Consider the following 23,921-nt stretch of genomic DNA (forward strand, 5'->3'; position numbering starts at 1 on the left):
ACTTGGCAAGGCCATGATTTTCAGTATTGTGTAGTTATCCTCCATTTTGTCAACTGATGTGGTTTTCCTATGTTGCTTGTGTGTTGTTAATCCTACCTCTATGATGTTAATGAGGCAGGATTACAGGCAGTTATGTTAATGAGGCAGGAGACAACCTACAGAATTAGGCTGTATCTTGAGTCAATCTCTTTTGAGATATAAAAGAGAAGCGAAGCGAGCACAGAGGAAGGACCTCATTACCAACAAGCAAGAAGAACCAGGAGAGGAGCACATCCTTTGTAACTGGGTCCTTGTGCTGAGGAGCTCCAAGGCCAGGAGAAGATTGATGACAAAGATATTCCCCCAGAGCCGACAGTGAGATAATCTTCTCCTAGAGCTGGCATCCTGAATTTGGACTTCTAGATTACTAAACTGTGAGAGAATAAACTTCTCTTTGTTAAAGCCTCCCACTTGGGGTATTTCTGTTATAGCAGCACTAGGTAACTAAGACAGTGACTGATGATGCTTTCTTGCCTGATGCTCATTGGTCAGTGCCAGGCAAGAGAGTGAGTTGACTTTCAAACTTTGATACTTGAAACCCCCCATGAATGTACACGTTGCACATTTTGTGGTTAAATGGAGGGAAATAGCAGCAGGCAGGTGCCTCATATGTGCAGGCACCGAATCATGTGAAATTTGAAGTTTTCCAAAGAAGAACGTTGTTTTGTAAATTCCTGATGAGCCTAACTTCCTGAAATTAGTATGGCTTTCACTTTAAGTATTCTTCTATTTTGACTTGATTCCCAGAATTCTGCCTACCCAAGTTCAGGCCCTGAGATTCCTGAAACTTCTTCTAGAATGGGAAGGAAGGAGTAGTTTAGAGGCCTGGAGTTGAGACAAAAGGAAAGAATCTATTTACTGCTGCAATAACTGAATCATAATGGGGTCATTCTTGTTGGTGAAACTATACTGTACTCTGTGCTTCGAGTTCCCAGCTGTCCCACTGGATCAGTTTCTGCTATGCCTCAACACTGCCATCCACTGCCTGCTTGATTGCTTCTTTCTTTTTTTTTTTTAAACTTGTCCCTATTCACCCCAATTTCCTCCATCACCCGGTTACTTAGTTGCCCATGTGGACCCCCATTCAGTGCCCAAGACTTTTAGCTGATCAGCTCAACTTCATTGGCCTTCAGTTTCACTCCACTAGTGTTCACACCCATGGGCAGATTTTCAGGTTTGTTTGCATCGAACTACCTCTGAACTCTTGGAATAACCTTGTACACTTTTCTGATTATAACCGCTACTCCTTTAATCTCTCTTACTCCTTCTATATCTGCTGTTCTCTTTCACCAAGCCCTCCAGCTTCTGCCTATCAGCCCCTCCTTGTCTATCTGAGATCCAATAGTCAATCACTTAGTCATTCTCTGGTCAATACCCAAACCAACCAAAATCAAACCCAGTGCTGTCGAGTCGATTCTGACTCATAGCGACCCTATAGGACAGAGTAGAACTGCCCCATAGGGTTTCCAAGGCTGTAATCTTTATGGAAGCAGATTGCCACATCAATTATAATTCAGAAGTCAAGTGATAAGCTGGAAGAAACACACAGGAGCTATGCTTTTGCCCATATAGACAGCGAGGGCACCTGGCCTAGTCTGGGAGGCATCAGGGAAGGTTTCCTGGTATAAGTATCACCTAAGCTGAAAGCCTGAGTAGGAATTAGCTAGTAGGAATTAGCACCTCTCCTCCCTTCCCTCCTAATATCTTTCATTTTTCTTTCAGATTCTTGAGGGCCCATTTATTTGTCTTCCAGAAATGGGCTAAGGCAAGGGAAAGTAGTAGAACTCAAGGTGGTGATATTTTATTACTTATTGGCATCTGACTTTTGGTGGAAGAGGAAGTTGAAGCCAAGAGTCAGACTGTTTTGTATTGGATTCATGGGAATCCAGGACTCTGAGAGGCAGAGTTGCATGCAGAAGGTTTGTTGGGGAGAATTTCCAGATACATCTGGAAGAGAGTGTGCAAGACAGGACTGAGCAGAGGAAGAAACCGGCCCACAATGTGGTTACAACTAAGGCCTCATCTGACCCTATCAGGAGCTCTGGAGCTGGAGGGCCCCTTCAGAGTTGTCCTAAATTGAGTTGTCCCAGTTGGCTTTGCAATCCCACATCAGCCAGTCATTGGATCTCCTGCGGACAGCCGTAGCCTGGGCAGGCATTTCTCCTTGGCAAAGAGCAGCATCCAGTGGAGGGTGCCACTTCAAGCTGTCAGCAGGCCTATTGCCAGCAGCTGGAGTGGGTGCGTTTCCCAGAAAAGGTCACCTAGCCGGAGCCCCGTAGTGCCCACTGTGCACACTGAGGGCTCTGGGTTTTCTGTAAATTTCATTTACCCTGAATGACAAGAAATGGAAACTGAAATGTCCAAAGCCACAGTGTCATAAGGCCATGGGACACGTATGCGGGCTTGGCACACTGAAGAGGGAAGTCACGTGCACGGCCAGTCCACACAGACCACATGCTCCACGTGACTACCCACTGTTACTCATCCGCTATCATTGGAGCCTGAAGACAGGGTCAAAGAGGAAGTAGAGTGTCCTCTCAGCCCTGCACCTCCAGCTTTCCTTTCTCTTTCCACTCCTTCTCCTTTCCCTACCTGATCGGCCACTGTCCGGTTTTCATAGGATGGGTTGGTCAGACAGTCACTGGTCCTATACTAACTATATTTTAAATAGATAAGAAATCTTTTTCTCATGAATAAAAGGTAATAAGCCAATCAGTGTCTTCACTTAAAAAAAAAAAAATCCTTTAACAGAATTAAATTGTGACGCTTTCTAATCAAGCAGGAAGAGGTTTCGCCCTGGTCTTCAATCTGGTTGATTTCTTGGACCCAGCTCCCAGCCTATGCCCACGTGGGCCCCAGATGTTGGGAGTTCTGCCAGGGCTCCAACTCTGCTTCCTCCCTGCCCAGCTCTCCCACAGGGGTAGTTCCCCAAGCTCCTCAGAGGCCCCTCAGCCTCTCCTTCCCCAGGCCCTGCAGGCTCCAAGGAGCTGGATTTGAGGTGGCTCCTGTCTCTGCACCAGAGCCTTTGGTCCCCTTTCTCGTCCCAAAGGATTTAGTCACCCCCTCAGGAAAGGGTCCCCGACTCCCCCCACCCTCCAAAAAACAAATAGATGAAAAAACAAACCCACCGCCATCAAGTCAATTCTGGCTCATAGTGACCACATAGGTTTTCTAAGACTGTAAATCTTTACAAAAGCACCATGGAGCTCCTGGTGGTTTCAAACCACCGACCTTTCAGTTAGCTTTACCCACTGCACCACCAGGGCCCATTTCGCTCCCCCAGTGTACCACAAAGCCTGGTCCTGGCCCCTCTGGAGGACCCAGAACATGGGGACTAAAGCTGTGTTTTTCTAGGTGTAAGGACACAATATTACTTTGCAGCCCCTTGTCATGGTTGGTTGCAGGACGAGACAAAGCACAAGTATCAAGTTATCCTGTTATTCTGGTTGCTTCCTGGAGTCAGGAGGTGTTTTTTCCGCCTTTATCTTGCTTGGCGTCTCTGCAGCACTTGACATTGTGACACTCCCTCTTCCTGAGAGACAGCTGTCTTCTCTACAATGTCCACCCTCCTTGGCACATCTTCTTGGTCTTCTTTGGGGCTCCTTTTCATGCCTGTGTTCCTCAGGGATCCATCTCATCCACTCCCACAGTCACTGGCCTCTAATTGCCCGTGACCTCCAGATGTAGAACTCCATCCTTTGCACTGCTAAGTTCAAGGCCAGTGCACCCAGCTCCTCCCCAACACTGCCACCTGAATGTTCTCAGGATCTCTAAGTCAACCTGTCTGAAAATGGAGCCCATCATTGCACACCTTGAAGCCAGTGCTCCCCATTTCACTGGCCCTGCCTTGACCTCCCTGACTCCCTCCCTAAATCCAGGTCCTGATGGTTTGTCCTCCTTCATAGCTTTCCATCCATTCACTTCTTTCCACTCAGAGCTCTTGTACCTTGGGAGCAGCTCCATTGTGTCTCAGAAGGAGCACTATCTGACCTCTGTTGAGGGTCTCTGTCTCCATTCTTACTTTCTTCTACATGGCCAGGGCCAATCAGATTAGTCCAAAATATGAAGTTTCTCCCTAGCTTAAAACCCCCCTCCAAGCCATTAGCCCCACACTCCTTAACACAGTGTGCAAGGCCTGTCCTCACGTCCTCCACTCCCAGGTTCCAGTCCTATTTCCTTCCACGCCCAGCTCACATTCTATGCATGTAAACCACTTGCTGTTCTCTGAAGCTGCCTCCTTCCCATGCCTCCATGTTTTCCACACACTGTTTCCCCTGCCTGAAATGCCTCTCTCTACTCTACATGTACGTACTTTTTCTTATAATTTCTACTTGTGTAAGAGATCCCCTAACACACACACATAAACAGGCCACTGAGAAAGATACTAGACACGTAGAACTGTTATGACCTAAGGACAGCTAAGGATACACGCTCACGTGGTCTACTCAGGCATGGGGAGGACTGAGAACCTGGCATTCTGGTCCCTAGTAGGATTCATTGTGGGTATGTCATGTGTCAACAGATGAGGGAAGGCAGTGGAAGTGATGGAATGACATGAATGGTTGGGCAAGGATAGAGTGCCAGTGGACAGTCGGTGTCTCCTGTGGCCATGTGCTATGGACTGAATTGTGTTCCCCAGAAATGTGTGTCAATTTGGCTAGGCTGTGATTCTCAATATTGTGTGATTGTCCATTATTTTGCCATCTGATACGTGTTGTAAACCCCACCTCTATGATGTTAATGAGGCAGGATTAGAGGCAGTTATGTAAACGAGGCAGGACTCAATCTACAAAATTAGGTTGTGTCGTAAGCCAATCTCTTCTGAGGTGTAAAAGAGAGAAGCAAGCAGAGAGGCATCACCAAGACACCACTAAGAAAGCATCACCAGGAGCAGAGTGTGTTCTTTAGACCTGGGGTTCCTGTGTGGTGAAGCTCCATGACCAGGGGAAGATTGAGGACAAGGACCTTCCTCTAGAGTCAACAAAGAAAGAAAGCCTCCCCCTGGAGCTGGCACCCTGAATTCAGACTTCTAGCTTCCTAGACTGTGAGAGTAGATTTCTCTTTGTTAAAGCCATCCACTTGTGGTATTTCTATTATAACAGCGCCAGATAACTAAGATACCATGCAAAGAATCCAGAATGTTCCATGATCTAGAGTAAGCTGCAGAAGTCTTCTAGGGGCCTGACCCAGCCAGCACATGCCCCAGAGTCCTCCTTGATGAGGCTAAAGCAAGGCAAAATCATGAAAGCAGGTTTTCTCAACCGTGACACTGTTGACATTTGGCATTGGATAAGTTTTGTCATGGAGGTTGTTCTGTGTCTGGTAGGATGTTAAGCAGCAGTCCTGGCCACCACTCACTAGATGCCAGTAGCCTTCCCCCTCTTCTGTTGTGACAGCTAGAAATGTTCCCAGACATTGCCTGATGTTCCTTGTGGGGGTGGGGGTGGAATGACCCCTAGCTGAGAACAGCTGCGCTAGAGGAATCAACCATGGGGTGAGAGAAAATTTGGTGAGGAAGCACTGGGACGGTGAGTCTTGTGCATCTTGAATTTGGTTGAAAAGTCATGGGATTGGATTGAACGTGCTAGGGAGGATGAACTTGAACGAGAATAAATGAAGGTCAGAATGAGGAAAAGCATGCTTGGTTATAAACCAGTGTCACTTGTGCTCCTGAGTGTGTGGGATGATATACTGGGAGGAATCGGAGGTTTATCCTCGGTTCTCGGGTAGTAGCTGAGCCATTGTCCTCGTCAGGAGCCAGTTCTGAGGGCCCAGCCCCAGGCTAGGAGCCATCCTGTGTGTGTGGAGCGTGTGTCACTCTCGACTGTAGCTGTGTATCTGTTGGGCTCCTGTCTCTAGACTCCTACATCGCTCCTTCAACATAAGAACTGGTGCCTATTATATGCTAGCACCCAGCACACTAGCTTCTCCATAAATGTTTGTTGAATGAATCATTGTAAATGAAACTTCCCTGTATTAGTGACACTTTCCACCGTGATCTGCTATGACTTCTTGGAGGGTGAAGAACTGGATAGGAGGTTTTGACAGAGGAGAAAGACCAGGGGGGTGAGGTAGCACTTTGCTAGGAAAAAGGATCCACTGACCAAAACTGACATTGTTTTAAATTTAATACAGGTTTTGTATGAAAGCAATTTCTAAAAGAACAGGCAAACACCTGGTAGCAGAAATGACTGGTAAATGAGTACCTGTGTATCGGTATGTGAAAACTTGCCCCCTCTACCACAAAAAGCTAATGAGAGAAGAGCAGCTAAAAAGCATGGAGTGGAGAAATACTTGTTTCTGAGTGTGGGGAAAAGTTGAGCCTTTTGAGTCTGTATTAGTTAAGGTGCTCCAGGTACAGGCAGCAGAGAGAGAAACTTAGGCTCACCTGGCCATGCAAGGAGTGTTTGGAGACTGTTTTGGTAGGCTACAGGATGGAAGGAATTGCAGAGCACCTGGCCTTGGGAAGGATGTTATCCAGAGCTGTTCTGTGTAGGAATATCTCCCCTCCTGGTGGTCATGGACCCTCTCTCTGGGGCACTGCCAGTGACAGTCAGGCTATCATTTCTCGGAGTGAAGACCTGGTTGGCTCACCTTGGGTAGCACACATTAGAATTCGTGGTAGGTAGGTCAGCCTCTCTAATTTGTGTCCACTGCAGTAGCCCTTGAAAAGAAACCCTTCTTTCCTTCCTTTCTTCCTTCTTTCCTGCCTTCTACCCTCCTCCCTCTCTCCATCCTTTCTTCCTTCTTTTCTCTCTCCTTCCCCATCTTTCTTTTTCCTATTCTCTCTCCCCCTCTCTCATTCTTTCTGACTTTTTTTTATTATTGTTGCGTTGTTGTTGGTTGCCATCAAGTTGATCCCAACTCATGGTGACCCCATGTGTGCAGATTAGAACTGATCCACAGGGCTTTCGAGGCTGAAAATGTTCACATATCACATGGGTAGAGAATAGTATATTAAACCACCACGTACCCATCACCCAGCCTGAGCAATAACCAACATACGGCCAACCTTGTTTCAGCCATACTTCCAACATTTTCCCCTTCACCCCAATGAACTATTTTAAAGCAAATCTCAGACATCGTATAATTTCATTGTTTAATATTTATGGAAATCCTGGCGGTATAGTGGTTAAAAGCCACGGCTGCTACCCAAAAGGGTGGCAGTTCGAATCCAGCAGGCTCTTCTTGGAAACCCTACGGGGCAGCTCTTCTCTGTCCTTTAGGGCAGCTATGAGTTGATCGACTTGACAGCAACAGGTTTTTTTTTGTTTTTTTTTTTAAGAGGACTTTCTTTACAAAATGATTATGTTAAAACTGACACTAAAAGAGGTGAGCGTCAGCTTTCTGGGAATAACTGCTTCCTGGAGGCCTCGGCCCCTGGCCCCAGGGGACCCTTGCCTCCTCTCCACCCTGGCGCCTCTGCCTCCACTCGGGCCTGGTTAAGGATGACTACAGCAAGCTCGTGACTCGCTTGCTCCATCTTGGAGTCTCTCTCCTTTTCCCTATGGTCAGAAGACTTTTTCTAAAAAAGCAAAGCTGGTGTGATTATGTCACTCTCTTGCTTAACAGCGCAGTGGTTTCTGTGGTCTGTAAGATAAACTCTACACTTGACAGCTTGACATAGAAATTGCACACAGTAAACACTCAATGAATGTTGGTAATTAATGAGTGAATGTGGAAGGTTGGTCATGAATAGTTAACGCATGTGTGTGCTGTTTTGGGGAGACTCCCTGTCCCGTTTTATCCAGGGGGAGGCTGGAGGCGGCACTTTTTGGTCCTCTCCTTACCTCCATACTAGTCACTGCTGCTGCTCTCCTGCAGGGGGAATGCGTGCAGATGGATAGCCACTCATGCTCACGCTCACACTCACAGCCTCCGTCCATCCATCCATCATCTGTCTCATCCTTGCCTTGCCATTTGCATTGTCTCACCTCTGCACACTCCTGTACATTGTTACTACTCCCGTGCTCCACCTAAGCAGCTTCTAAGCCACCCTTAACACTAGACTACTGCAGTATGCCCTCCCTGACCCCGTTCCCTAAGGCCCTATCCTTGGTTTGGGATAACTTACCCTTCTCTGTGCTTTTCAAACACCAGTGTAACTTTATGTGCCTGCTTTCTCTCTAAATAGTGAATCTTGTGAGGACAGGGACTCTCTTTCATGGCATAGTTTGGTGTCTTGCACATAGTAAGTCCTCTGTAAATGCTTGTTGAGTGAATGAATGCTGAATGTTGAGCTGCAAATGGTTAATGCAGAATTGAAGTGCACTGGGGAGATCCTTGCTCACTTCCCCTCTCCCCATGCTTCTGCTTCTGCTCAGAGGAAGGGCAGAACTTCTGCCCAAGTTCTCTCTCTCCCCTCAGGGGATAATTGGAAGACGCTTCCCATCCTTCTCCCACTCTGACTACCCCTGCCTCCATGGGAGGAGGTGTGAACTTGGGATCTCTTTGTTGCATCCCTTTTCCACAGACACACCTGAGGGTGTGGGTCCCAAGTGTAGATTTCGGGTTGGGATAAGAAATCACACTATATCTAAACTGTGTCTGCCCTGGAATTTTCCCAGAACTTCTCATTGGTATCCAGGGCTTGCCTAGTTTTTGGCACATTGGTTTGTACTTTGTTTCTCCTTGGCATATGCTTCTGTGGGAGTCCTGGAGGGAGGGATGTGGGCAATTGGCCTGCAACTTCCATTCTCCCAGTTTGCCTTGAGCTGTAGGGTCTATATCAGACCAGAAGTTTGATATTTGGTTTATTCCTCTAGACAAAAAAACTAAACCCATCGCTGCTGAGTAAATTCCGACTCATAGAGACCCTGCGGAACAGAGTAGAGCTGCGCCATAGGGTTTCTAAGGAGCACCTGGTGAATTCGAATTGCCGACCTTTCGGTTAGCAGCTGAGTGCTTTAACCACCGTGCCACCCCCCCAAAAGCAAACCTGTTGCCGTCGAACTGATTCTGACTCATAGAGACCCTATAAGACAGAGTAGAACTGCCCCCTAGAGTTTCCAAGGGACCCCAAATTCCAGGCCCAAGGACCCTAAATTAGCACAGGTGCCAGTTGTGAGGGTGGTTAGAGCTGCTCTCCTGAGTCCTGCTCAGTGGTTCACCATTGGCTGCTCATAGGGAGCACTGCATGAAATTAAACACATACCAGGTGCTTAGACCCACGCCAGACTGACTCCATCGGAAGCTCTGGGGATTGGGGTGGGTTCTCCTCTTCACCTGACTGATCCTTAAAAACCTTTCTGTCTTCAAATGATATGACTCTGTCAGAGGGTTTAACCAATAGAGGCATTAACGGTAATGGAGGAAGAAAAACACGAATAAAAAAGAGCCCACTTTTAAGTGCTGCGGCTGCCAACCAAATGGTTGGCAGTTCGAATCTGCCAGGCACTCCTTGGAAACTGTATGGGGCAGTTCTACTCTGTCCTATAGGGTCGCTATGAGTCGGAATCGACTCAGCGGCACTGGGTTGGGTTATATCCCAATTGGGTTTGATTGCTTCACACACTTGGGCACACAGGATTGCAGAGATAAATGTGGGAAGTTCTTGGGGCATCTCATGGACTACGAGAAATGGTTTGACACAAAGCCTTTTCTGGCCTTGTTGTAAGGCTGTGAGCTAAGGGCTCTGCAGAGATTTCCGTGGGAAGTTGGAACCTTCATTTCACCACAGGTTCTACCTCTCTCCTTCACTGATGCTGCTCCTGTCCTTCAGAGAAAAAACTGGAGTGAGTTGTGCATCATCAACTCTGAGCCACTATGGAAACACCTCTTGTCCACAGGCAGAATGGCACTGTCAGAGACAAACACGAAACCGCTGAGTGTATAAATACTCAGTATATATTCTCTGTGAACAATGCACACAGAATAACAGAGAAAGTCTGGCTGCAGGTGGCTTGTTGTTTTCCTAAAGTAGCCACAGGGGGGCAGTAGAGTCCAAGGCTATTAACCCTTTCAAGACCCAACTGTTTTCTCCCCTGAATTTTTTGTTGATACTGTGTGTTTTCACTAATGAAGGCATGCTGATTAAAGGACTAGTTCAGAATTTTTGTTATGAGTTATGAATTTTGATACCTATTATTTGGGATCCCATGTATCCCAGCATACACTGGACAATGTAAATCCTGCCAATATGAGTCAATGATAAAGTTTTTTGTTTTTTTTTTTTAATTTTTAAATTTTACTTCTTGAAAATTTGCAAAACATGAGATGAAATATGAAGGCACCTGGTAATGACTGCACATACACTTTATTGTAGTCTCCTTCTTAGCCTTATTATTTTTCATGAAACTTTGAAACACGGAGAACGCATTCTTCCTATAGCAGCCATCTAGTGCTGCTGTAACAGAAATACCACAAGTGGACGGCTTTGACAAAGAGATTTTTATTCTCTTACTGTCTAGTAGGCTACAAGTCCAAATTCAGGTTGTCAGCTCCAGGGGAAGCCTTTCTCTTTCTATCGGCTCTGAAGGAAGGTCCTTGTCATCAGTCTTCCCTCGGTCTGGGAGCATCTCAGTGCAGGAACCTCGGGTCCAAAGGATGTGCTCTGCATCCTGCGCTGCTTTCTTGGGGGTATGAGGTCCCCGGACCTCTGCTTTCTTCCCTTTCCTTTTATCTCTTGAGAGATAAAAAGTGGTGCAGGCCACATCCCAGGGAAACCCCCTTTACATTGGATCAGGGATGTGACCTTGTAAGGGTGTTACATTGCACCCTAATCCTCTTTAACATAAAATTACAATCACAAAATGGAGGACAACCACAGAATCCTGGGAATCATGGCCTAACCAAGTTGACACATATTTTGGGGAGACACAATTCGATTCATGACATTTCCTTACAGCAAAAGTAGCACTTATAGCACATATAAATAAAAAAAAAAAAGAATTTTTTTTTTATCTCAGAAAATTTACCACTACAATGCAGTCTTCATTACTGCAAAAGCAGTACTTAGAGGCAAAATAAACAAAACTAAAGGAATTTGAATCGCAGGAAAATTACCACTACTATGTATTCTTCATTACAACAAAAGCAGTACTAACAGCTAAGAAGCAGAAACGGCTGCCCGGGAATACTGCAGAACTGCTCACAGTGGTGCGTTCCACCTGCTACACAAGGAAGCAATGATTGGGCCCTAACTGAAGTGCATTATTTCTTATGGGAAAGGCATTATTCACTGTTCAGAAGCTAGAAAAGTAAGGAGCCAGTAACACTTGGGAATAATGAATGGCATAAAGGAGAAAATGGCCACTGTGACTGAATGAAGACTGGCAATAACTTATTCTTCCATTAAGTGCATTCTTATGAGAACACAGTAACTGGGAAGTATAGTGAGGAGGCTTATTGCACAGAAATAAGGACAAACTTGTCCAAAGTTTAGAAGATTCACACATCTGGGAGGTATCACCTAAGGCAATGTTCAATGTACACAAAAATGAGGCTCCCAATGAGGATTTCTGAGTTTCAACCATTTTGAAAGGCTCCTTCCTCGAGGCTAAATGGGTTAAAATCGGACTACCCCCTTTCCAAAGAACTCCAGAGGCATAAAAATGGGTGGGATACTGTATGTCCCAGGGGTCTTGAAAGCGTGGCTTTGAAGGCCTTTCCATTGAATTTAGTTGGAAAAAACTTTCGTCTTTCCACATATGCTCTTTGAAACTAGTTACCACTTTAAGAAAAATAACATAACAGAATTATAATGACACAAAAATTATAATCAAAAGAAAGTAATAACAATATGGAGCTGAAGCTTCCACCGAGATATCCCACCCGCTCTGCCATAGTTACCCCCCACCTTGCAGCCTGCCAAGCCAGGGCTTCTAACTGCGGTTTGGCCCGACCACATTGTTGCCCTAACTGCAGTTTGAGTTTGGTACCAGAATCCCGTGCTCGTCCTTGGACCTGAGCATCACTGACGTGATTCAACATCCGGACCTCTAAATGTGGACATGGGAGGGCTAAAGGTGGAGAGTTCTGGGTGCCAAACACAACCTCCCAGATGCCATTGGAAATAAAAAGTTCCCCAAACCCCTCAGACAGTGAGCATGTGGTCTTATGGTTGCTAGGCCCCTCGTTGCTCCTTGTCTGTGCAGACAATAAATTTCCACTTTCTGTTTCCCTTGCAACTGGCAGTGTGGTGTCCGTATTATTTCCATCGGCTAATTTAATAGGACAGGACAAGAATCTCGTTGGGTTACAGAGCCATGTACATTCAGTAAGACTTGGAAAAATGCTTATATAAAAGTATGAAGGAAAGTGGGAATTTTGTCACAATTATGACTTTTATGCATAAATACAGCATTTAAAACATTGAAGTCTATGTTTTGAAAAAACATGAGAACTTTTTTTAATTGTAAAATACATAAATTGCCATTTTAATGATTTTTAAGTGTACAGTTCAGTGGCACTGATTATATTCACAATGTTGTGCAACCATCGAAACCAAAAAAAACAGAAACCTGTGGCCGTCGAGTCAATTCTGACTCATAGTGACCCTATAGGACAGAGTAAAACTGCCCCCATAGAGTTTCCAAGGAGCACCTGGTGGATTCGAACTGCTGACCTTTTGATTAGCAGCTGTAGCTCTTAATCACTACGCCACCTGTCTATTTCTAAAACTTTTAAATTATCCCAAACAGAAACTCAGTACCCATTAAGCATTACAAGCAAGGCTTTTGTAGTGAATTTTATTTAAAAGAGAAGGAGCTATGGAAATGCATTTGTGTTTTTGCCTCTTCAATTCATTCTCATCCCTGAAGTTATGGAATGCTTTCTAAATACTCTGCCTATAAAAAACAAACAAACAAAACACCAAATCGTTGCCATCAAGTCGATTTGATTCCGGCTCATACTGGCCCTGTAAGACAGTAGAACTGCCTCATAGAGTTTCCAAGGAGTAGCTGGTGGGCTCAAACTACTGACCTTTTGGTTAGCAGCCAAGCTCTTAACCACTGAGCCACCAGAGCTCCACTTTGACTATAGGTAAATGGATATGTTAAAAAACTAAAGAATTGTTAGAAAGTTCACGACTTGTTTTCTGATTCACATTTCTAATCCTAGCCTCCAGGGTAACTGGCAGTAAGCCTTGTGTCTTCATTAGAGGAATTAACATTTGAAAGTTGATGTTCAAGTTTGGGATTCTGTCTCTCCCTGGGATAGGAAATAAATGACTTGTCGATTTAATCATAACAGTGGAAATGTCAATGTGTTTTAATTTATACAGAGCTGCTTATACTAAGAATCCTTAGAATACAGATGTAAAGAGAATCCTTATTCATGAATTCGCAAATTATTTCTTCCTGTTAAGGACTTTAACCTTAACTTTGATTTTATCCATGGCATATACAGAACCCCCTCCTTGATGGGAAATTTTGGGTTGAGGCAGTATGGTACCTCCCAAAGAATGGTGAATAGAATCAGATCTTGAAGGTTGTACTTGTTTGTCAATCAAAGGAACAGGGAGAGAAGAGATGGGGAGTGGAAGGACCTTCAAAGCCAGGGAGGAGCTCAGGGCTCAAGATCCAGGACAGCAAGCAGTAAAGGGATGGGCCCAGGACATGGTTGAGACAGGCCTTGGAAAGGCTGCAGACACCTCTAATAGCTTTTTCCTCAAGTTAACATTAGATTCCTTTAATAAGATAGGAAGTGGCTAAGCAGTACCTGGACACCAGCCTTAAGAATTGGCATCTTCCAACTGCCACATGGTGGCTACCTTCACCACATGGGAAGTATCTCTCTTCTCTTTGATCCCTTCCCTCTATTCTAACCCCACCCCCTCAGACCCTCCCTTGGTTCATTCCACCTTTTGGCCAAAAGAGTTGCTGAGAGGCCACCCTAAGAACCAGTTCCACTGTCTTCTGCTCGGCTCATGTGTCGTCTCCCAGTGTGACTGTGGCCAGTGCTTTAGAATCCTCTCTACTTGGGGTACTCAGGATGTGAGACACTTGAACCGAATCCAGATGTTCACCATTACCATCACTGGATTGCAGCCAATTTTTTTTGGAGGGATGGAGATGAAAGAAAAGCATAGCAACCTTTACAGCAACCAAACTCATCCTCACACGTCATGTGTCTGCAACTCAGGACTGGGGATAAATGGCCAGGCCATGGCATTAATTGTGCAAAAAATAATCAAAGCACCAATGAATTAAAGCATACAGTGTTTATTCAAGCAGCTGTTCTGTACGCATACAGGGAGACCATTTTTTTCTAAAAAACTAGTGGCTCAATGCAAGCTGGTTACAGTGAGACTTTTAAGGGGAAGAGGAGGAAACAGGAAAAATAAACCATTGGCTAGTCTCAACAGGATTGATTAAAACCCTGCGCCCCTTTCTGAGATCGGCTGACATTGGGTTACTAGGTGGTTTCTATGGCCTCCATTCATTCAAAATCGCCTAAAGTTAAATTCTTTGCAAAGGATAAACTTTAAATATCTTCATGGTTATCACAGTTGTCTTGTCCCAGAGGAGGTTTGAGATTTTATGATTACCTATCTCTACATTATTTCTTTTGTCTGTTCTTGGGTGTTTTTTTTTTTTATCTCTACATTATTTCTTTTGTCTGTTCTTGGATGCATTTCAGACTGGCCAGCAGCCTTCGTGAATGTTCCCGCACACTCAGGGGAACCTGGCAAGTCCTGTTCCCGTTTTCTCTCTTTTAACACTTATCTTCTTCACTTTCAAACCTAGACAAATGACAGATGCTTAAATGTTGCCAGAATGAAATGAGGTTCTTGCCTCTCACTGGTCAAGAATGAACAGGTGAGGCATGCAGAGTTTTCCACACGGGCAAAGCTTTATTGAAGAGGCTTGCAAGCGGAGGTGAGGAGGGCCTAAGCTATGCTTACCCCCATCTCACAGAACAAAAGACTTGCCTGGGTTTTTAAAAGTTTTTGGGTGGGAAAAGATTCGTGTTTATTCATAGGCATAGGTGGGGGATATGTTAACTACGGTGCACACGCAACACCTTTCTAAGATGGCTCCTGTCCCAGAGGCCTCTGGGATTCATAGCAGGACTTATTACGGGGTGTTGCACCTCTGCAGTCTCTCTCTCCCCGAGTTCCATTCCCCAGCTGCAGCTTCAGCTCCTCAGTGCCCCTGGTGGAAGGTCACACGTGGATGTTCTGCGCATGTCCCTGGGGCTGGTTTTATCCAGCTGCTTCTGAAAGACAACTTTAAAGAAGTTTGTGGGCTGTTCTCTGATACCCTGCCCCATTGTTCTGGGGAATGGCTTTGTTTCTGCACCCTGCCCCATTTCCTGTTATTTTGTTAATTTGTTTAGGTGAATTGCAGATTTGGGGGCCTCTCTGTTCCCCATCTTATAGACACACATCAATTCCCTTTTTTGAAATGTTTGTTAACTCTTTTGCTTACGTAGGACAATTAAATTTGAAATTCATAAGTTTTCAGATTAAATTGCTCAGAAACCCCGTGCCTTTAGCGGTATACTCTTTAAATACAAATGATTCTGGCAGTTTGTCCCAGGGAGAGGGCCAACTTTTAAAAACATTTCAAGGGAATTACAATTCTCTCTCTCTCTCTGTATATATATTTTTCCCCACCCCCAAGGAAGTTTTCCAAAACAGCTCCCTACAAAAAAAAATTTTTAAATAGCATTTTATTGTGCTTTTGGTGTAAGTTTACACAGAACAGGTTCCCATTCAACAGGTCTTACTCAAGTTGTTCAGTGACATTGGTTACATTCATTTCCGTTCCCATTATTCCCTTTCTAGTAATCTGGTTTCCCTGCCTCCTTACCTTCTCATCTTTTTCTTTTTTTTAAGTAATATGTTAACTGGGACTTACAAAGGCTTTACAGTTTTTTGTGCTATTCTGTAAATGTACACATGAGTAAAAGAATAAGAACACAATAAATTATTTTCAGAGGGTACTTTTAATAAGATCTATATTTTCCATCAAGCCATTTAAATATTATATGTACATAAAAATGGACACGTAGATAAAAAGGTATCAGAATGCCTTCGAATTGACCCAGAGGCTGGGGCCACAATCTACTTATGACTCTCAACAACCTTAAGAACAAAGGTAAGATCTTCCATGCACTTCACACAGATCACAGCCCTCAAGCTTCATGTATTAGAGCTTGAGAAAAATCAGTAACACCTCTTATTATTCCAACACCTTTAATCCCCTGAGTAATTCTCACAACTGTTTGATTCCCCACCTATTTTTCACTATGACCGTCATGGCTGCCTAAAAGTTCAAAACAATTTCAGGTATGTACAAAGTTATGTAACTAGCAACTGCAAAATAAAAAAAAATTATAATTCTCCCTTTGAAGCAAGTGAGCCCCTTAGTGTTTTGGCATGGTTTGTCTGGAGAAGGCTTCTGGAAACATCAGTATCTAAAGCCCCCACACCCAGCCTGAAACACAGAGGTCGGTATAATGTACTTGTTGTGGTTTACAGAGCTCGAGGCTGCCTGTTTCCAAATGAATGTGTTCTTTCTCCCCTTTGCCTCTTGATGTTGACTCCAGAAAACAATACCTGCCCTAGTGTGTCCTGTGCAGGCTGAATCTTAGTCATCTCGGCTTCCCTCACCTCTTGCGGGACTCTTTGCTTACTGCTTTTTTTTATAAAGCTCTGGAGTTTAATGAACTGTGTGTCTCAGTTATCTAGTGCTACTGTAACAGAAATACCACAAGTGGATGGCTTTAAAGAACAAAAATTTATTTTCTCACAGTTTAGGAGGCTACAGTCCAAATTCAGAGAGATGATTCTAGCAAAAGGCTTTCTCTCTCTGTCTGCTCTAAGGGAAGCGTTCCTTGGTTCCTTGGGGATCTCCACATGGCATCTATCTTTCCCCATCTTGTGCTTGCTTTCTCTGTGTCTAATCTATTCTTTTTGTGTCTCAAAGTAGGTTTAAGAGCATCCTACGCTGATATGCCTCATTAACATCATAAAGAAAACGATATTCTCAAATGGGATTACACCCACAGGTATAAACCCGTTGCCGTCTAATCGATTCCGACTCATAGTAACCCTACAGGGCAGAGTAGAACTGCCCTATACAGTTTCCAAGGAGAACCTGGTGGATATGAACTGCCACCCTTTTGGTTAGCAGCCGTAGCACTTAGCCACTATGCCACCAGGGTTTCCTCCACAGGTATAGGGGTTAGGATTCCAACACATTTTATGGGGACAAAATTCAGTCCATAACATTGTGTAATCATTCCTCACCTGGATCTGATATCTGACTGAAAATGTGTCCCTAGACCTCAAGCTCCTGTCTTCATAAGTCTAGTGTTCCAGAGGCCCCTGAGGCACCTCATTCTTTGAGCTGCCCCATTCTTTGGAATGGCCAGGGCTGTCCCGAGGGCAGGATCAGTCATCCAATGGCACCGAAAGTCTCTCCCTGAGAAGCTGGGTTTAAGCTCAGCAGACTGAACTCATCCTCTTACACCAATCCTTCTTCACGTTGACCTCAACCTCCCCCTCCCCATCCACCCTTAATGGTTCCTTAAAGGCATCTCCAGCTTGCACTCTTGAAGCTAGGGGCTCTCTCTGTCTCCTCTTTGTGCCTCACCTCCAACTCGAATCTGCCCGAAGTCCTGCGGATTCTGCATCCAAGTGCTGCACAAATCCACCCTCCTTCTCATCCCCAGGGCCTCCACCCTGGTTGGCCCTTCCTCATCCTGGCCTGAGTGTTGCTGAACTCCTTGCCCTAATCAGTCACCTTACCAGGAATGTGCCTTCTGCAACACCAGCCACTGCATCTCCCTGCTCCACTCACAAACTTTGATGGAACGTGGTCCAGCCTTGCCCTTCCTCCCAAGGGTCCTCCCAACCAGCGACATGCCTTCCCCCAGCCAAGCTTTGCCCATGCAGAGCCTTCAGCCTGAAGCTCCGATTTCCCCTCCGCCGTCACACACCGTCCAACTGAAATCCCTCCCTCATTAAGAAGCTTTCCCAGCTCTCACCAAGCTGCAGGCTCTTACCTGGCTCTGAACCCCAGTAGAGCTTAAGAGCCATGTATACCTTCCAGGGGAAACCACACGCAGCCGATGTAGTTCCTTAGCCCTCCTGCTCATGGCTTTTCTCCCCAAGGCAGGACGAGGACCTTGTGTGACGCAAATTTACAGCCTGCACATTGGCTTGCTCAAGGTAAGAAGCGCTACGATAAACTCCTTGATTAATTTTGTTATTCCTGTTCAGGCAACCAAATTCAAGAACTAACAATTCTCTGACTTTTTTTTTTGTCTGTAACGAATATTTGCAGTAAAGGAAGAGGTTGCCCGTAAGTAGATATCTGTGGAGGGGAGATGAGAAGGTTGCTATTTCATCAACATATTTTGATTCAGCTTTCTAGAATGCACAGGCTTAAATATCTCATATTCTTCAAATGGATGCCAAAGAGATGTGTGACTCTCAGGCCCTCTGTGGCAGTAACATCCCTTTTGAAAGGGTCTCTCCCACCATAGGCTGTGTGTAGCTGAGCCGTGTACGTGACTGAGTCCAGCTCACAGACCTGTAGAGATCTCCTGCTCCCCCGTGGATCGAGTATATACTGAGGTTACTCGCTCGGGAGCCTCCCGCTGGAAGATTGAACAATGTTTGCAGAGGCGTTTGGCAACGTGCTTTCGGAAGAACACCAAGAGGTAGTTTCGGAACTTCTCCCCAACGAAGGCATAGATGATGGGGTTGATGCAGCAGTGTGTCATCCCAAGAGTCTCTGTCACCTGCATGGCTTGGTCCAGCCTGTTAGAGCTATCGCAATTATCTAGGCCAAAGAAGCCCTGGAAGGTGCTCAGGTCAAGGACGATGTTGTAGGGAGCCCAGAAAAGAAAGTAGACAATCATGATGGCAAAGATGAGCCTCACAGCCTTGTGCTTCTTCTTTTCGTTTCGACACCGAAGCAAGGTTTTCAGGATTCCCGAGTAGCAGATGACCATGACAAGCAGTGGCAGCACCAGGCCCAAGATGGTTATCTTTAAAGTCTGGAAATTCTTCCAGAAATGATACTGACTTGATGGAAAATGAGGGCTGCATGTATAACGAGAACCTTCTTTTTGGGATCTGGTAAAGATGATCCCTGGGAGAGAGACAAGCACAGCCACCACCCAGGTGACCCCACTTGTCACCACCCCAAAGGTGACTGTCCTGGCTTTTACAGCAAACACGGCATGGACAATCGCCAGGTACCTATCAATTGTCAGGAGGATGATGAAGAAAATTCCACCAAAATAGCCAATGTGATACAGCCCGGTGAATAGTTTACACACTACATTCCCGAAGACCCACCCATTTGCCGCATAGTGGGCCCAGAAGGGAAGGGTGAGAAGAAACAGCAGGTCAGAGATGGTCAGATTGAGCAGGTAGATGTCAGTCATGCTCCTCAGCTTTTTGCAGTTGATCAGGGTGAGGACGACCAGCATGTTGCCCACGAAACCAAATATGAACACCAGCGAGTAGAGCGGGGGCAGGAGCTGGGCTGCGATCTGCCTCACGTCGATTTTTTGGCAGGGATCTGATATGCTGTAATCGATGCCATAGTCCATCGGACTCGTGGTTTCGTAGTCCATTTTGCTCAATCCTGTACATAAAGAAAAAACCACCTTTTGTAAGGTCCTAGAATATATGTGGGTCCCTGGAAGACACATTCGGCTAAGCTCTCGACTACTAGCCAAAAGAACTGACCTACAGAGGTGCCTGGGAAGAGAGGTCTGGTGATCTGCTTCCAAAAGGTCACAGCCTTGAAAACCCTATGGAGCACAGTTCTATTCTGCATAGATGGGGTCGCCATGAGTCAGCATTGACAACAACTAACAACAACAAGAACAACGTGTGTACTTTAGGTCCCTGGATGGCACAAATGGTTTGCACTCATCTACTAACTTAAAGGTTGGTGGTTTGGACCCAACCAGCAGTGCCACAGAAGAAAGACCTGGTGACCTGCTTCCGTAAAGACTGCAGCCAAGAAAACCCTGTGGAGTAGTTCTGTTCTGCAACACACGGGTCACCGAGAGTCGGAATCAACTCCAAGGCAACAGGTTGGGTTGGACTTAGTGGTCCACCATGAATGCAAGCCGTGTTATACCTTATGTTTTCAACGTGATACATAGATTCCTACCTTTAACTGAGCTCCCTTTTTCGGCCAAATGCTGAAATTTTGCAGCGAGGGGCAAGTTTGCCACTAGCTTCTCCGTGGTGCCCACTAGATGGAGAGCTTGGCTTGTTGGAAAAGTTCATGAAAGCATCATCTCACAAAATTTAATCTGCTGGTTTTCTATAGCAATGTGGAGTGAAGCTCTGACAACATTTTCGAGGAATGGAGTCAAATCGAGCCCAGCACTACCTTGCCATCTCGGCTGCCCTGGGTTAGGCCACAGAGCATGCAGCGAGCCTGCCAGGACTACTGTTGACTTAGAGTGCGGTCACTGTTCTGAGCTTGGCCCGTACTCATTCATTTAATCCTCAAGGCCACCCTCATCCCCAGCCCAAGCACAGAGAGGATGAAAGAGTCGCTCAAAGCCACACAGTTAGTCAGCAACCAGTTTTGAAAGCAGGCAGCCTGCACTCTTTACCACCATGCTACTCTGCCTCTCACTCCTTGGAGAAGGAACTAAAGAGCAGGCCCCTGAACCTGGTGCCTCCATGTAGTCAGAATGAAGTGGGCGGATGCCCAAGTCCCCAGAGAAAGCCATAGAAGTCAACAATTTGTAAAATACGGATTGCTACCTTTCTCTCTTGGGTTTGTGTTTGTCATTTCTGAATTGCCACAATTGTCAGCCCTTAGAAATACACAGGAAACGGCCAAGTGGAAAATGTACTCATCTACCACGACCAGCAAATATCACACATTCTGGGTTAGTTTCTTTCCTTCATAACCATCTGTCTGGGCCAGTCTATTTAAGTTTCACTTCTTCCTTTTATTTATTTGTTTTTGAATAATTTTTTTTGTGTGTGTTTTAAGTGAAAGCGTACACAGCAAATTAAGTTCCCCTTTAACAATTTTTATACAAATTGCTCTGTGGCATTGGTTACAATTTTTGCAATGTGTCAGCACTCTCGGTATTTCCATTCCGTTTGTTCTGTTTCCATTGATCTAGAGTCCCTTCCCTTCCTTGCCTTCTCATCTTTGCTGGTGGGTAAATGTTGACCATTTGGTCTCATATATTTGATTGTTTCAGGGAGCACATTACTCACCGGTGATTTGTTTATTTTATAAGCCGTTCTGTTATTTAGCTAAAAGGTGACCTGCAGAAATCACTTCAATTCCAAGCTCAAAGGGTATTTTAAGGCAATAGTCTCAGGAGTTCCTCTAGTCTCTATTAGTCAAAAAAATTGGGGTTTTTTTTTTTAGGCATCTGAGTTTTGTTCTATATTTTTCTCCCATTCTATCCAGAATCTTCTATTGTGTCCCTGGTCAGAATGGTTGGTATAACTTTTACTTCTTTAGGTGAGACTTTTCTCTGATCAGCCCTTGTGAGTCTCAAACTCCCCAAACCCATTAGATTAGATTAGATTAGATTAGATTAGGTAGCTGGGAGAAGCACCCAGAAAAAAACTGCTTCTTTAAATTCTGAGCCAGAAAAAGAATCATCCACAAAATATGCTGTGAAACTGATATATTAAGGGGAATTTGTTTTTGGTAATTTGATAGTAATTTGGGCAACTATTGGGCTTTGCTCTTTTCTAGGAAAAGACAGAAAAGAGCAGGCTTAGACACAACTTTGGGTTGTGGAAGCCTTCGGACACCATCCCGGGGGGAAGATTTTTATAGTTCTCTTTAGCAGAAGAAAGTCTCTGCCAAGATTGTAGCCAAGACCCATCTCTCGGAAAAATTTTCTTTTGAGAGTTTTTCTTTTCTTCTTCGTTTTTTTTTTTTTTTAAATAATTTTAAATAATTTGGCTCCCTTTAAAATCTTTCATTTAAGATCATTTAAGATCTGATGTTATAGACTGAAACTCATTCCAGATTCTGACTCTTCCTTATCTTAAAGATTACATTTTCAGACAGTTCTTTGAGCATCTGGTATTTGTCAAGTGTCTTCTATGGTTTCCTGCCAAGGCTTTTACTCATCTCAGAAGCCGAGCTAACTAACAGGCAAAGTGGCTAAGAGGTGACTTACCGGGGAGAATTTCTTGTAGGGGAACGGATGTCTCAGCTCCTCTGGCCAGCTGAGCTGTGCAAATCAAACGTATAGACAGCAGAAAAGTAGGAAATGCTCAGTTTCTTCTGAAGGAGGGCGGAGTTTTGATGAATAAGAATATTGTAGGAAAAAAAAAATCAAAGGGCAGTTCTTTATTTCTGTGAATTGAGCTGAACATAGGCTAGAGAGGAGACCTTCGGTCTGAAAGCTAATTCATCGACTTCTTTTGTTCTCTGCTCATCCAGCTACACAGATTGTGCTAGAAAATGGAAAGGATGAAAGGAGACTGCATGGATTTTTAATTGTGACTCAAAGGGTGGGAGAATGCTGGTTCTTTTAATATTTGTACTCGAATGAAAGGCAGCTCAAATCACATTTAAATTTAGAAGGGATACTTAATGGTGATCCCCCTTTCTCTACTGTCTTCTCTAGCCGCCTTCCCACCAGCTCACACACATACACTTGCTCTCACGATGCTTTTTCTCCCTTAAACTAAAACTCCTGGTTGTCTGGAAGGTTTAACCCAAAGGTTCATCTGTGAGCTAGGCGCATTTATCCATCTTTCTCTGGGGATTGGGTGTCTAGTGGAGCACATCATTATGAATTTGCCCCCTAAACATTCACGATTCTGCAGCCTTCCAAACCAGACAGCATTTACGAGTGGCGATGCTATGTCAGTCCAGATATATAGGTGGCAGGGTTCTGACTCTGAAGACACATCTAGGTGGACCTATGAGAACTTTGCAAAATGAACTAGGCAGCAGGTGACAGAAGTGTACGGTCCAGTTCAGAATTACGTGACACTACTACTTGCAGTCACATCAAGCTTTCTTGGTGGTTACTTATCTAAAACCTCAGCTATTGACGCCAGAGCTGAGAACACAGCAGAGCCCGGGTTTCACCTGGCCCCTCCTGCGCCACAAGAGCCCCTTCTGTAGAATAAGGAATATTGGCTCATGGTTTAAGGAGAGGCAAAGGCGCCCCCAAACAGCAAAATTTTATGCTCCCAAATCTACGGAGGTAGCCTAATGCACAGGTTAAGCAAGTGACCTCTGCAGTCAAACTGCCCTAGCTTGGAGCCTGGCTCTGCTCTTAGCTTCCTCATCTGTGTAATGGGCTGAATAACAGAGGTTGCTTCATTGGTTTACTGGGAACATTACGTGAGGCTTCCATACCCAGCACTTAGCGCGTAACATACACTAGTGGTGCGGTGGTTAAGAGCCGAGCCACAGCTGCTAACCAAAAGGTCTGTGGTTTGAATCCATCAGCTGTTCCTTGGAAACCCCATGAGGCAGTTCTACTCTGTCCTTTAGGGTCGCTATGGGCCAGAATCGACTCAACGGCAATGGGTATGGTGTTTTTGGATACCCTCAATAAATATCATACTCTTTGTTACTCATTCAGTTGTCCTTTCTTAGAGCTATTTTAGATAAAATCCTAACAAAATTGGCTCCCTGGGATCCTTGTCTAGAGCAGATTAGTACAGTCGTCCCTTGGTATCCATGGGGGGTTGGTTCCAGGACCCCCGTGGATACCAAAATCCCCATGGATACCATAAGACTCAAGTGCCTTATATAAAATGGCATAGTGTTTGTATATAACTTATGTACATCCTTCCGTATACCTTAAGTCATCTCTAGATTACTTATAATGCCTAATACAACCTAAATGCGATGAAAACAGTTGTTTCATCAAATTGAAGGCTCGCTCTGGAAGGCAGCCCTTCTCTTCTATGAGTTTCTGGAGCTCTCTCTGCTGGGAACGCTAAT

The 23,921-nt window shown here is 45.0% G+C and overlaps 1 protein-coding gene across 4 annotated transcripts; it reads right to left on the reverse strand.

Moving 5' to 3' along the window:
• Nucleotides 1-1,036: 1,036 nt before the first annotated feature.
• On the reverse strand, nucleotides 1,037-22,262 carry CCR5 (chemokine (C-C motif) receptor 5). 4 transcript variants are annotated; one of them, XR_010318947.1, is made up of 3 exons: nucleotides 22,132-22,262; nucleotides 17,998-19,592; nucleotides 1,037-15,201 (listed from the first exon to the last, which is right to left on the reverse strand). XR_010318947.1 is itself a non-coding variant. In XM_023547556.2 (2 exons), exon 2 carries the CDS (start codon nucleotides 19,579-19,581, stop codon nucleotides 18,520-18,522), a length of 1,062 nt encoding a protein of 353 aa, XP_023403324.1. In that variant the 5' UTR covers nucleotides 19,582-19,592; nucleotides 22,132-22,262; the 3' UTR covers nucleotides 15,237-18,519.
• Between the last annotated feature and the right edge of the window lie 1,659 nt (nucleotides 22,263-23,921).

This window comes from Loxodonta africana, chromosome 22, assembly GCF_030014295.1.
Source record: "Loxodonta africana isolate mLoxAfr1 chromosome 22, mLoxAfr1.hap2, whole genome shotgun sequence".
NCBI classification, from domain to species: domain Eukaryota; kingdom Metazoa; phylum Chordata; class Mammalia; order Proboscidea; family Elephantidae; genus Loxodonta; species Loxodonta africana.